The sequence below is a fragment of the Rhagoletis zephyria genome, unplaced genomic scaffold, assembly GCF_001687245.7.
Source record: "Rhagoletis zephyria isolate East Lansing unplaced genomic scaffold, Rhagoletis_zephyria_1.1 Rzeph_scaffold_01106, whole genome shotgun sequence".
Classification (NCBI taxonomy): domain Eukaryota; kingdom Metazoa; phylum Arthropoda; class Insecta; order Diptera; family Tephritidae; genus Rhagoletis; species Rhagoletis zephyria.
In genome coordinates, this window is record NW_016158190.1 from 68,372 (window position 1) to 84,159 (window position 15,788).

General features: G+C 34.8%; 2 protein-coding genes across 2 annotated transcripts; both read right to left on the reverse strand.

Moving 5' to 3' along the window:
* Positions 1 to 4,975: 4,975 nt before the first annotated feature.
* On the reverse strand, positions 4,976 to 6,237 carry LOC108362805 (vegetative cell wall protein gp1). The gene is made up of 2 exons (XM_017615950.1): positions 5,762 to 6,237; positions 4,976 to 5,691 (listed from the first exon to the last, which is right to left on the reverse strand). Exons 1-2 carry the CDS (start codon positions 5,777 to 5,779, stop codon positions 5,056 to 5,058), a joined length of 654 nt encoding a protein of 217 aa, XP_017471439.1. The 5' UTR covers positions 5,780 to 6,237; the 3' UTR covers positions 4,976 to 5,055.
* Positions 6,238 to 7,864: 1,627 nt separating this feature from the next.
* On the reverse strand, positions 7,865 to 9,313 carry LOC108362806 (60S ribosomal protein L22-like). Its single transcript, XM_017615951.1, has 2 exons — positions 8,694 to 9,313; positions 7,865 to 8,626 (listed from the first exon to the last, which is right to left on the reverse strand). The coding sequence occupies exons 1-2, from the start codon at positions 8,703 to 8,705 to the stop codon at positions 8,111 to 8,113; spliced, it is 528 nt and encodes a 175-aa protein (XP_017471440.1). The 5' UTR covers positions 8,706 to 9,313; the 3' UTR covers positions 7,865 to 8,110.
* Positions 9,314 to 15,788: the final 6,475 nt, after the last annotated feature.

The window sequence follows — 15,788 nt, forward strand, 5'->3', positions numbered from 1 at the left end:
TTTTCATTTCCGAAACGGTGGTTGTATGAGTCAATTTGGCCATGTACGTCTATCTGTGTGTCGACTGACATTCGGTACGACATTAATCATATGTCGGTACTGGCAATATAGCTCCTTTTCTTAGGCAGCTACGAACATGAAAGTTAACCATCTTTTCACTTATCGTGAATAGAAAGTGTATCTATCTGTTTAGTAAAACAAACCTACTACACTACAGTAAAATATTTTGACAGAAAATCATGGTCTGCTAAAATATTTATTTAGTCAACTTAAAAAAAAAATGTTAACTTTAAAATTAGCGGAAAGCGCGAAGGGGCAGTTGTCGATGGCTTGTATGATGAGTTACCATGCTCTTTATGCTAACCTTGATGATTTATATATCCCTATTTAAATCGTTTTTACATCTGTTGTATGTCAAATGGTATGCATCACAATGAGAACTTCAAAAAATTAGAGGCAGAATTATTTTCAAAGTAATATTTGCATACTAACTTAGTGGACATGAAAAAATCGCTATAAGATAGAAAAAATATATGGAAGAAGACTTAATTTCCAACAATTGCGTTCAAATTTCGTCTTAACATAAACGAAGCCAATATATTTCTTGATATTTCTATGAATAAAATTTTGTGTTGCATTTTGTACATTCGCAAAACACTGTTCGCTCGGGGTCAGCTGTTCGCTTTGTATCAAAGCTTTATGCTGCCGTCTTACGCAGTGTCTTTTGCTTATAGTTGGCTTATAATTATATATGGTACCTATATATATATTGATTGTGCGTAAGTATAAAGTATGTAGTTATATGCACACATATATATAAATACATATATACATTGGTTTGCGTGTACTGCCAACTGCCGGTTGCATCAATTCTGTGGTCAACAACAGCAAGCAGCCAAACCAACACCAGACGGTAGTTGCCTGCGTGCCTTGCATGCCAAATTAGTTTCCCAATTTTGCGTGCTGTAAATTAGTGAATTATTTCATGTGAATTCAAACACACACTTAACTACAAATGTATGTTCCAGTGTATGCTAGTATAAGTAAAATATATATACCTATGAAGTAATTTATATAACATGGATAACGACACGGTTTCAACTTCCCTTTGAGTTCTTTACTACGAGCAGCTACAGCACTAGCTGCCAATCTATGCGTGCCGTGTGTTGTTGTGGTACTCACTTTGACCCTGCTGGAAAATTTTTAAGAAGACAAGTTCCCGTTGGTCAATGCTTTACTATTCAAGCGAATACTCTTTCTAACTTTGATCAAATTAGAACTATGAAAAATAGAATAGTCAAATCACTAAATTCTACTTATCTATTCAATACCCTCTATCTGCACTTTTTACAAAAATGAGATTGTGATATAAAAATCTATCTAAGACTTAACTGTCATCGGTGAAATTAATGATGACCTTGTAAAACGCTCGACAGAAGAATTTACTATTAAATTGCAAAGTAAGAATTAACATCAGTAATGACAGGTAAGTCCCAGATGGGTTCTAACATCACAAAGTAGTTTTTATGAAATTCGCATATAGAGGGTATTGAATATAAGCCCTCGATATGTATATGTAAAAGTACTATAAACCATTAGTAAACCAAAAAAGTACAGTCTAAATTTTAATGATCTCACCCTTAGGATTATTCTATGTTTTATATTTCGAAATCAAAAAATATTTAGAGGTTCCTCAAAGCGTTCCAAATTTTCCATATATATAAATTTTTTCGGTATTAAGCATTCAAATTCCGACTTTACTTCTGTTTTTTACCACCGTAATGTCCATAGAAGACATTTTCCGACTGACAGCTCTCAATTTAATATTAGGTTCATTCGTTATCTTTTTGGACTAAAATCTGCAAAAGTGTCAAAATGCCAGAGCGTAAGCACAATGCGCTCACTAAAAGAGAATAACAGGAAAAGTAAAGGAACTCAAAAAACCAAATTTTTAGTCCAATTCTTCTGACTAAATCTGACTACTTCGGCCTGATGAGAGTCACTCTCACTGAGTGTTGCTCTCTCATTTTTGCTGTCATTTTCGAGTTAAGGAACGCTTTTTGGACTAAATCTGACTACTTCGGACTTTTTCTGACTATTTCTGGGAGATAAGGAACGCTCCTATTAGTTAGAATTTTTTTTACAAATTTCTGTGGTGTAAGTTTTAAAAGTTATAAATCTTCTTTAGAGCATTTTCACATACTCCGGTAACCGTCCGAAACTGCACTTGTTAAAAAAGCACGACTTACATTACTACATTAATAATTGTAACTTTTTGCGAATATTTTCTTTATACTTTGTGAATCAGTGTTAGATCGTAGCAAAATCTAAAAGCTTGTTTATTAAAATACAATAGTTTAGTCTATAAAACTGAAAAAAAATAAAATTTTTGAGTTATGATTTTTATGTCCAAAGCTACACAAATGAACTTACGTATGTATATGTTTAAATAGTGAGGATTAAGCTCGCACGTCTGCTAGCCACATTAACATGTACTCTGGAGATTATGAGGTACCCAAGTGACTTGCTCTGTCGCTCCTTGCAAGCCATAGTGTAAATCAATACTCAAGTAAGTGCTTCGTTCAAATTAATCTATAAGCTGACCGCTCACAAATTATGGCAGGTGTAAGTAAGTTCCATTTTTTGCATTTAGAGTATATTTTAAATCTAGTGACAAGTCTTTATGTATTAGCAGATACATGTGTAGTGATATACATATATGTATGTATCCAAACAACATTAATCCAATATGTTGTCTCTTGATGCTCCTATTACTCGTTTGAACTCACTGCGATGGAGTGATAAAAAAAGCATGTTCAAGCTCCTCGACATACACTTGTGATCAGCTGATTTATTTAAATGTCATTTTCACCATTTCGGCTATTTTTCTTTTGTACATTTAATGTATATTTTTTCTTTATAAAAGTCTAGCCAATTATGTAACCAGCACCAAAAAAACCCACATCGTCGTTTAAAGTACAAACCCGCGTATCGTCATTTTGCAAAACCGCGTAAATGAGATTGGCGGCCAAAAATTAGATTTGCTCACACAAGCTCTTGGCTTAATCCTTATCCATTCGTCCTGAAATATACTAGCCAGAAATGCGACTGCTTTATAAAAATATCACTGTTTTTACTCTCTATAAAATAATTTATGCAACCTCAAATACAAGGACTTGCATTATCTTGATTCGCGGTTTTGTACTTCAAACGACGATATGTATTTCAAACTTTCAAATCTGAAATTTTTACAGCCAAAAAATGTAAAATTCAAATTCAGATATGCGGTTTTATAGCCCATTAAAGTGCAAGTTTCAAGACGCTAGAAAATTTCGTTGATTTTTAATAATTAATAATTTTTTTAACATTTCCTTTCATATCGTTAAAGTATGCTCGACAGTTTCTTTAACAAGGAAAAAATGCGCAGCACCGTCAGAAAGAAATTATTTTGTTTACTTTGGACGGTTGAAATTTATAAAAGGGAGCATCCCATTAGCTAAGGTTTTCGATTCAGAACTCCACGATTAACTGTAATATCTCTTAGAAACGAAATCGGAAATCTCAGCAAAAAAGGACTTCTATAAGTATCGTAATTTTTATAAGTTCAGAGAAAAAGAGATCTGAGTCGAGGAATCAGGAGTGAAAACTAAAAACATACCAGAAACTACCCAGCGGGAAAAGTGGTAATGCATTACATGCGTGATAAATAATGTAATATATTTCTAATTACTGGTAATGCAAAAATGAATGCCCACTTTTCCTAGGACATCGACGTGGGGAAAATAATGCATTTTCGAATGTAAAAACGACTGTTTTACCGCTTATTTTTTCGATTACTATACATTACTTTTTCCACTGGGTATAAAACTTATGGTGTGGCCTAGTAAATGCTTTGCCAATTTCCGCTGATTAATTTAAAAGTTAATTACTTCAAATTTTTCTACCATACATTGACTAAGCTTATAGCAAACACCAACAAATTAAGTTTACTATATTCTCAGAGGCGTTGTGAAAACAATGGAAAGATATATTTTACCCTGGTTTTGTTTGACAAATAGCTATGCACATCACTTTTATAGTTTGCATATAAAAAATACTTGTCATAGTTTCTGCGTCTACTAGTTTTTTTTATTATTAAAGTTTCCGCAATCATTAATGAGTACTAAGTTTTTACCAGGTCAAGATCCATTTGCTCCCATCATGCTCTCAACTCATCTAAGTTTTATAATTGATTGTTTCCTTCGTAAATTTTTCTAGGAAGAATTCTCCAAATATCTTCCGCGTAGTTTTCGCATTTTTCTAAAAATTAAGTTGAAAAATAAAAATATTTTGATAAGTTGATAAGTTTGACCTGCAAAAACAATACTCTCTTTAGACGAAGTGTTTAAATAAAATACTCCATATATTTACGTACTACGAAAATTAAGGTAAGGCTACTTATTTCCAAAAGCACTAAACGAGTACATGGTGGGACCGTGGGAAATTCGTTAAACAATTTGTTCTGGGAATGGGGGCCCACATATTTCGACTACCGGTGCCGGATTTTCTTTTAGTTACCCTATGGACACCACTGTGTTTGTTAAATACTTATAAATGTGAGTAGATTAAAACAATTCGGTTTCAAAACGTCTTTAAAAATTTAGAAATTTGGAAAAAAAATGTTGAACCACCCTAATGTATATATGTATGTTAAGAATTTTAGCCAGCACTAAAAAAATCAAATAACTACTTATAGATTGTCTTTGTACACACAGGAATACCCATCATTTTATTTACTATCCTAAAAATTCGACAATATACATTGGATAACAACTACAAATGTAATCCTTAACGCAAAATATAAATATAAAAAATACTATGCTAAATAGTATACATATATGTATGTATGTATTTTAAACTTACACAAATAAATTAACAATCGAGCCAAAGCAAATAAAAGCTAAACTCTCTAAGGGGATACACGCAAATAACTTTGGTAACGTTTGCTTTTGACTTCGCGCGAAAGTAGCATCCTTTTGCCTCTAACTAATCCTTTATTCTTTGTACCAAAGGAAGTTAGAAGAGTGAGTGATGATGATGATGGTGGCCTACAATTTTGGCCACATGAGCTGTAGGGAAGGCATAACCGACCGATACATGATGTGTGGTGGTCTTAGGGCCCGGAATGGCGCGGTATGTGGGAGCAATGAATGGTGCAGGTTCCAGCACTGGTGGGGCGAGAACCGGTACTGGCAGGGGGGCAGGCACAACATGATGATGATGATGTACTACGGGAGCGGGCAAAAGAGGAGCTGGTAGAACGGGTGCAGGAGCTGGGAGAATGGGTGCAGGAGCGGGAAGAACTGGGGCTGGTGCTGGGAAAAATGGCGCTGGAGCGAAGAATGGCGTAGGTGCAGGCAGTAGAGGTGCCGGAGCAGCGGCATGGAAATGTGGCGCGGGCAGCCAGGGTTCAGGAACAGGTGCAGCGGCATGGAAATGCGGTGCGGGCAACCAGGGTTCAGGAACGGGTGCAGCGGCATGGAAATGCGGTGCGGGCAACCAGGGTTCAGGAGCGGGTGCAGCGGCATGGAACTGCGTAGGCGGCAGTACAGGTGGTGCAAAATCGAAATGATCTGGTATGGCTGTGTGCAGCGCAAAAGGATGTGATGGCTTAGCGATGGTCAATGCAGCCATGCCTAGCAAAGCAAAAGCCTGCGAAAAGGAAAAAAAGGATAAATTAATAAATGCAATATTTTTTTTTAAATGCAATAAGTAAACTTACAATTTTCATGTGCGCCATTTTACTTAATTTTTCTTAGAGTTTAAAGTTTACTGGTTGCTTACCAAAGTGCCCACTTGTCTATGCAAATGTTACCTTGCTAATGAATTATTAATATTTGATGCGCCAATTTATATGAAAATATAGTTACGTTGCCCAAAATGACTCAACCACCCACTGACTGGCGGACATTTCACTTTCGACCCAACCAATTCCATTGTGGCGCTAATTACTACCAATAAACTTGTGTAGGTGACCATTTGCGGCGGTGGCCAGCGCCCATTGACTCTTTAATATGCAATGCGAAAGAAAGGTCGGAAAAATGTATGCGCGCAATAGTTCCGTTGAGGTATTTTGATTTTTTTCTACATTAAACTATTCGATTCATTAATTTGTTCGTCATAAAATTGCTTTAGTTGGGTGCAAAGTCTTCTATGCAATAAAATATGCTGCAATTATGTGCGCTGATTATGTCACAGCGCGTGTGCTCTTCTGCTATGGGCATATGTAGGTATGTATGTATGTATTCATAAGTGAGTATTAATAAAATTGTGTTTGTTGTGTTTACATTTCCATAAACTAATGCTGACACACTTGCACTTGTTTGGAGACTTAATGAAATAAATTGGTAATGTCTGACTACATACTTTAAGAAAACTCATAATATTTAGTTTGACCCTGAAATTTCTTCTGGCCGAGCGATTATTTTATTTATAGAACTTTAGTCTGTTTACAAATTCCTGCTTCAAATAAGTCCGCTATGCACCCTCACTGCCGTAGTTACGAACACGTTTATCTGTATTAAGCAAAGGGTTAATTATTATCTTGGCCAGTGTTGAGCCTAAGTGCATCAGCCACCAGATAGCCTTTTCATGCAAAATCTAAAAAAAAGTTTGCATGGCGCATGGTTCCGGATGCAGAGGCCAAGGTATGTTGGGAAAGTTTTTGATCGCCATTCACCAGCAAAGGACCAAAGAATGTACTTGGCATCCGGTTGGAGCAGCTCAGGACTTCCGGTGTTTTCGCCAAGTATCCTCTAGGTAACCATTGTGACCAGATGATCACTAAAAATGTTAACAATTTAACACTAGAATACTAGATATATGAAAATGACTTATAAAAAAGGTAGCATTAAAAAGCCACGAAGCTAGACCGTTTGGAGACGAGCTAATGTGGAAAGGCGAACCTCCAGCTTGGGGACTTTGCGACCGTTACTACAGCTGCCATGTATGAAAGTGCAAATTCGTTGTCGGATTCGTGGTGGAAGAGAGACTCAGTCGATGAGTACTGTTGGATAAAAAAATTGGCTAGGCTTTTCAAATGAGCTTCAAATATAGAAGGTCTTAATATTTTTTTTTTAACCTGAATCCAGTTGCAGTATGAAGGAATCTATTTCTATGGTCGCAGTAAACAAACGAATCTAAATGTTTTTAGGATAATTGTATGTAAGTTTTAGATAAAAATAGAAAAAATTAAAAAATTTACTTTTGAAGGTCGATTTCGAGTTCAAGGTAATTTTTCATTCAATGATACCTTTCAAAAGTGAAACCGCCGAAAGTTAGCCTTTTTATTTTTTTATGTTTTCTACCTGGAAACAGCTTGAAATTAACTTTTTTAAAATAATTTAAAATTCTTTTTTTTCGGTTTTTGCGACCATGGAATTGGATGCCTTGGAAATTTAAAACGTTCACTGCGTACCGGTTTCAAGTCCAAAAAGAAACAAATTTGAAGCCTTATATGTTTGGAGGTCATTTTAAAAGTAAAGGCTGTTCTTTTATCCAATGAGAATGCTCTTTCTGAATTTTCCATCTGAAAAGCTCTTGTTCTCGAGATTTTTCCAAAATAGAACACTATGCGACGCCGAAGGGCGGCTAATCGTATTCCAGCGATTCCGAAAGAAAAAATAATACAATTAGTAGCATCCGGAAGTTACTGGGAGAAAAGATTCCACAAAAGAGGGCCACCATTCCCCACCTTTTTGACAACTTTAAGGCCTACATTCTACAAATGTAGATACATATATGTACATACCTACTCAAGTACCTTTTATTAAAATGTAGGCTGCACTAACTGGGTAATCGACACAATCCAAATTTTGTCCCTGGAAACACTTTCACTTTATGATCTTTGATGTCAAGTGTGTGCAGTTTTTGTAACTTACTCTAGCACCAATTTTAGCTTGCTGTGACGCTGTCGCCCAAAGTTTAAAGAGAAATGCATTATATCATATTCAATATAAATTTATTATTCTTTTAATAGATGTAATCAGTTCGAATTGGAGCTAGTTTGCAAGCAAAATGCCAACAATCTTCGTGTTTTGGTCATCCACTACTTCCTGTAACTTTCACTTCTCTACCACGCATAATGGGCTGGAGCAGCGAAAGCGGATGCATAGGGAGCGGCAAAAGGTGCAGCAGCCAAAGGAGCAGGCGCAGCGGCGAACGGAGCAGGCAGACCAGCGGCAAATGGAGCAGGAGCAGCAGCCAGAGGGGCAGGCGCAGCGGCAAAAGGAGCTGGTAGAGCAGCCAATGGAGAGGGAGCCGCGAAAGCAGCTGGCGCAGCGTATCTACCAAAAGCTGGAGCAGCTAACGGCGCGGCTAAGGGAGCAGGTGCGGCAGCAGCGTAGGCAGCTGGAATGCCCGAAACATAGCGGCTGGAGAAGGGTCCGGAGTAGTGGAATGGTGTTGTGGTGTACGAAGATAGTGTGCCATCGTAGTTGTTGCGAACATCAATTTGACTGCTGCCACCAGCGGCGTACAGTGGTGCGTTGGCGTAGGCAGCGGCGGCGAAAGGAGCTGCTGCTAATGGCGCCACAATGCTGGGTTTGGCTGAGGTGCAAGCGATGAGGGCGGCAAGAACGACAATCACCTGGAAGAAGAAATAATAATTTAAAAACCGTGCGCTTATTTAGCAGAGATTTTCGGAAAACACTTACGAATTTGAACATTTTGCTTTTGTTTAGGGTTAGCTTGTACTTAGCTGTAGGAACTGTGGTGGTGGTATGCTTCCCTTGCCAAATAAAACTACCTTTTATACCGAAAAACTAAGTGAACTGCAATTGTTAAGTCACTCGCAAAATTTTTACCAAATTCAATTGAGGGTATTGTAAGTAAATAAATAAAAGCAGCGAGTGCGTCAGAAGACCTCGCCTAATTTACGCCACTCCGTTATACGGCGCATGCATATCAAATATCGCTTGCTGCAAGCCGCTTGCAAGAGCACAAATATAAATTCATAAAAGTGGACATGTAATCGATATGCGATTGGCACTAAAACGTGAAATGGTAACAGAAATGGTCGTTAATTGTCGATTTGTGTTTCCTTTGCGATGTGGAGTAGTTTTTCGCAACTAATTGGCGATAGCGCTTACCCTTGATTCAGCATTTTTTCTACACACTTTGAGCTATTCGGTGGTTTAGAAAGTCAACATTTTGCATTTGTTTCCTAGAGGAAGTAAAGTAATTCCGTTCGATGATTAAACAAAGTACGTATGCATACAGAAAATAAATCCAGATCCTCTTTTTACGATTCTCTCTTACATATAATAAAATTGTAACAGGCCGATGTCTGTAAATTATAATTTTTAAAGAAAAATTAATAGGGGGGTCTTTATTAGAGCAAGAGAAGCCAAATCAACAACTTTTAGAATTTTTGCCCGTCTGTCTGTCTGTATGTTTGTATGCGCATCACTCGAAAACAAATGCAAGGAATTGAATGCAGTTTTCACCAATGTATTGACAGAGGCCAAAATATAGAAAGAAAATAATTAGAGAGTTGCCACCTGTTTGAAAATTGCAGTTTAAGAAAATCGATAAGATAGAGTAAATATTGCAATATGGCTGCCAAAAGAAAATGGTTTAAGAAAGCGTACAGCCGAAAATGTTTTTGAGGGGGGTTGCCACATATTCGAAAAATTTTATTCAATTAAATTGATAAAATAAATGAAATATTACAAAACACAAAAATACGTTTAAGGCGCAGTGAAGCACGCCGGGTATTTGCTAATTTGGAATAGAATTTGAATTATTGCATCTGTGACAAGCTAAAAAAAGAAAAAGAAAAAAAATAAATTTCGAAATTTTAATAAAACTTTTTGATCAGAAATTAATTTACAAATTTTTTTACTTAAAGAGCAAACTAAGGATTAAGTACCCTTTTAGAGTTAAAACATCCCGAAAAGTTTCTTAAAATCACCATACGGTCTCAGTAGAAAAAATCTCGAAGTGCTCTGAAAAACATTCAAAAGTCAAAAGTTTTATGTAATATAGATGCATGTTTTCTAATGAGATTTGTTGTAGCTAGAAACATTACTGTAATGATCATTTTATACATAAAAAAAAATCACCACAATTACCATATTATTATCTTATCTTTACATTACAATTACCACACCATCAACATACTATATTCATGCCATTACCATACCATTACCTTACTGTTACCACCACCTTTACCATACTACTACCATAACTTAACCATTACATTGCCCTACAATTACTATACAACTACTTACCATTTTCACTCCATAAACATAACATTACCATAATATTACAATACCACTACCATGCCATTGTCATACCATTATCATTACTAGTATAACGCCATTAGCATTATTATTAAAACTTAATTACCAACACCTTATCTATTACTCAACCGTTACCAGTCCACAATAACCATTAACCATGCCATCATCAATATCATTTCCATTACCATTACCATTACCATGTCATTACCATTATCATATCATACAATTTCCATTACCATTACCATTACCTATGCCATACCAAAAGAAAACCATTATCGTTAATTTTAGCGCTAGCATTAGCACTCACATGCCGATTACCACAAGTACTACAATTAACATACGATTACTCTATCATTACACATTACCTGTACCATTTTTTCAATAAATTTAATGCATTTTCATAGCAACAATATGTTTGTCATCAGCTGAGTTATGCCTCGGTATGCCCTCTTCTCTCCTTTTCAAACAACTTTTATTGCCGTTAACCATTATTTTTAATCACCATTATTTGACTAAATCCACCGTATCAATGTTCTTGCTATTTGCCAAACAATTTCCGGTTACGTTGAGATAAAAATATTTACGCAACTTAAGCTGAGCGTCATACTATCTACTACTACAATTAAGTAGATAACGCTACCTAAAGGTGAAAAGGTGCCAAGTCCATTTTTTTTTTTTTAATTAAATTTTGGTGCAGAATGGCAGGTAATACGAAACTACAACGATTTTTCGTTTCTCCTGCATAATTTCAAAAAATGGACTTAAAACCTTTTCACCCTTAGGTGACGATAAGCCTTGCCAGTTCTGTCTTTGATTGTGGTTATCACCAATAGCAAAAGTTTTGTTGTTGCTAATATATATGAATATGCTAATGCACATATTTACATATTTGTCTGTATATATTACTCAGTAAATAGATGTCTCTTATGTTAATCAAATGCGCTCATCAATTACGCATAGAACCGACCAAACAACTTTGCATTATTCGCTTCGCTTGACAAGCTTAACAAACAAACAATCAAATAAGTATTCTTGGCCAGTCGCTTCTTTGACCAAACGCTGGTAGTTCAAGTAGTCGTCTATGCGTTGTTATGAAAATAATAATATCAACTATGTATTTATTAGAAAGTATGTATGTATATGTGTATGTGTGAGTATGGTGTGTGTGTTTGTATTGATATGCATTTTGTGCTTGAAGAAGCACCTGGCTATACACGCCCGTCGCTGCCGTAGATGCATAATAATTAAGAAATTGATTAAACCTTAAATAAAAATTTGTGAAATGAAGGTGAAGGTAACAGTTAAGTAGCATTTGTTATATTGATTATAAACATACGTAACTGCATATATGTATGTATGTATTTAGGTGTGTATGCAAGTATTAAGTAAACAATTTTAATTTTAATGTCAAACTCAGCGCAAGAAAAAATTAAAGTGTTATTTACTCGTTCGCTCGCGGTGTCTTTCTGCATTCGCTTGTGTTTTATGTCTTTTAATTGCCGCTAATTTAATTCGCACTCAGATGCAAATTGCTTTAAATAAACTTTAATTTGTACAAAAAAAAATTATGTAGCGTTTTATACTATTTATTGTAAAAGGTAAGTTATTCTATTTTTTTTGCATCCAATCAGCGCAAAAATAGCTGACACTTTTTGATTAAATCAGTTTTATGTTATGTTTCTTGAATTGTTTAATGTGGGAAACGAGCATACGAATATTGAGTATTTACTGCCCCCATTAGTCAGAAGTGACACTCTTTTAGCTTAAATACTTACTTAATTTAATTTTTCTGTATTTATTTGCCAGTCATCGAATCTATGTACATACATATGTACAATAAAGGGGAATGACAAAAGTGACACACTTCTTCGCAAAAACGTTTTGAAGTCTTACGCTCAGAGATGTGCAAGCACACTTATTGCAGGTCTCATTGTTTACTTTGGGCTTATTTGTGTCATTGTACTTTCAAGGCCAACATGGCGTATGAGTGACGTATATATACATTCTGCTTTTTTTATTAACTTTAGTGGATTGTACATACATGCTATGTTCTTTTTAAACGGAACTTGAGTGCAATTATTCAAATTAGTTTGCGCTGGCCGGTAAACAAATCGGGTCTGACAGCATTCCGAAACATGTTTATGTAAAACGATGCCTCGCATCTGAGAAGGAACTAAGTTTTGCCAATTTTGCTTGAAATAAATCTGGAATAGAGTCTTACTTTCCCGGCTCCAACTTAAGCGTACCACAGAATGAGTGGACTAAAGTGTAAAGAAAAATCGTTGACGATCTCTGCTGTTTTTGATAGATTATTATTTTTAGCTGATTGCGAATTCGTAGGTATAAAGGTTGCAATAGCTCCAGATTTTGAGAAAAACGTGGTCAATGTGTCCAAAAAATCGTATGTTGGCAATGTTTGGCAAGCTCTAGCGAAGAAGAATCAAAAATCATACTAAAAAAAACTTTTTTGTTCTTTATTTTTTGATGCTGGGTTGAACCGGGCTTGAATGCACTTCTAATCACTACACCTCAGCGGCCGCCAAAAAATCTCTTTTTCATATAAAATAGATTTTGATCACACGAGAAAATGCGCAACACCCGCCACAAAAAAATTCTAAAAAATTTGTGAAAACTTGCACTTTATAGACTAAAAATAAATGGGATACAAAACTACATATTTTCCAAATATTCTGATTAAAAATTTGGAAATTTCGATGACAATATTTTTTAAGTTTGATAAATTTTTTTGAAATTTGTCCAGGCTTTGAAATTTTATTTATGTGGTGTCTGTTATATATTGAATTATATTTTAAATGAACTTATTAAAAATAAATAAATAAAAGTAAGTTGCGAACTATATCGTTTTGAATTTCGGTGCTAATTTGTTAAAAGCAGGCGCGACTACTAACACCAAGCTCCTAAATGTATGCTATGTACTGCTGCACGTGCAAATATTTCCTTCATTAAATTTATGAAATTTTTGCACATGCACCTCTCAACTGCCATGTGATAAAACTTTCTGAAGTTATATTTTGATGGCACTTCAAAGCATGCTCGGCACTCGGACACTGCTTCCGGATTATTTTGCGAACTATGCGTGGCTTACAACCATGCATACGTGGTAATAGTTGATTATCATTAGCAACAGTGCCTACCCACCACTTTTTGGTTCAATAAATATTTTCTATAAAAAAACATATGTACATATATATGCATATGTATACTGGTCACCCCTCTCACTGAGTTCTTCAGTTACATATCGTCGCTGGAATAATGAAATAGTGTAACATGAAAAGTATAGTTTTGAGAAAAACGAATTGGAAGTTTTTATAAACCATTACAAACCCTACAAACACAATTTCGTTTTTCGCGAATAAATCAGTGAGCCAAAGAGATATTTAAGAAAACTAAAGTTTTTTCTAATGTCTAATTTCCACTAGGCATTGAAATGACAAAAAATGTATGCCATTTGAAAAAATGCCATGTGGAAATGAACTTAATTAGTATTTTTTTAATGTAATGACACGATTTTTTTTTTATGCCCGACTTTGTCATTTGTCATTTTTGCCATTTAATGCCTAGTGGAAATCCGGCATAATAGATTAAAGGATTGTCTATCCAATGGTGCAATTATCGAATAATAGTGTATGTGGCATTTACACTGTTTCTTTATTCGAGCGACGATATAAAACAACAAATTTTATTCATTTGTCTTTTAAAATATATATTTCGAAATTTTAGAAATACTCGTACTTATACAAATTTATTCTTTGTTTCAGAATTTGTGCAGAGTTTTCCTTTTTTGCTTATTTTTTCTTCATAAAAATAACAAATTCTTGAATTTCTTACTTCGTGTGGATCGCTAAAGCTGATAAATATTTGTACGTATGTAAATAAACCGTATAAAGGCTTACATATGTAGGCGAAACAGAGGCGTATTGAAGAGGGACTTGCGTAAATATTTTGCTTGAGATGTAAAAAGATAACTACATATATTTTTTACTTGAAAAGTAAAACATATTTGTTTAAACTTTAATTGATTTAAAAATATACTCTACCAGCATAGTTTGTGTAATATTTCGTTTAATGACTTTGGTGATTGTCTGCTACGAAATTATGCTTCATCAAATATTCATTAATTATTTAAACTTATTCATATTTTAATATTTTGAACTACATAAAAGCAATAAATGTAGGTCAATGAAAAACGAAGGAGTGCATAACATAGAAACTTAAAAAAATAAATTCACATGCAACCGACCACACTGTATACACGCTGTCTGTGCAGGTGGTTTTTAGCCCACCTCAACTTCGCCCCTTCATGGATATATATATAAATACATCTGTATGCATATGTATGTATAGCTGCTCATTTAGTTGAAGAAGATTGCTTTGCATCTGCCGAAAACAATTAAAACACTAAATTAGATTAGATGCGTGCAACAGTAAGTTTTTTAGTGGTCCATTAATTTTAGAATTTCTAGACACACCTTTAAAAGACGCACCGCCGTCAGCATGAAATTACCTCGTCTATTACTATTTGTGCTAGATCGCTATCACGAGATAATGTTTTCGGTCCGTTTTTTTAAATAAGTTTACAAAAACTCTGCGAAAGTTCATTGACTACACGGATTTAAATTTTTTATTTATTTATTCTCCATAAAAATATACTCTACATATTCACACGTACATATGTAGATATGTGTGACTGTTGTTGCTGTCATGTCATGTGCCCGGATTTTACGCCTTCGGCGCTCAACAGTCTTATTACGCGTTTTTTTTTGTTTTCTTTTTGCATTTTAGTGGAAAAGAGAAAAGAAACATGAATCAGATGCCAAATCTCGATCGAATGTGGGTAGAAACGGAAAAAAACGTTAAATCCAGTTAACTTAATGCAGGCGTATTTGCTTTTGTTTTGCTAAAATAATAATTGAGAAGAATATTCAAAATATTTTTTTTATTGTATTAACAAAAAAAATATAGATGTTGATTCGCTCAAAAAATTTGATTTTTTGTGGAATGTTTTTTATAACAGTTGGACAAATACTTATTGTTGTTAAAATGTGTAAAAATAAGAACAGGGCCATTCTGTTTTAAGGTAACATTAAATATATTTTAATTTTGAAAAGTATTTTAAAATACCTTTTTATTATTTTAACATATGGGTCTTTCCATGAAAATGTAAACTTAAAATTTCGTATTCAGATGCCGGAAAAAGGTTTTTAAAATGCGCAACGGTGGAGAGAAGAACTGAAAAAATAAAATTAAAAATTTAATTTAGTATGTGGTACTAGTAAAAATAAAAATATTGTATGGGGGAAAAATCTGTCGCGTACGTTATTATGTCTGTTTTTTATACCTTTCATGAGCATGAAATGGTATTATAACTTTGGTCCGATGTTTGTAAGTACCAGAACAAAAAGAGATAGACCCATGAAAATGTATACTTATATGATCAGAACGTCGAGCTGAGTTGATTTAGCCATGTCCGTCTGTCCGTCTGTC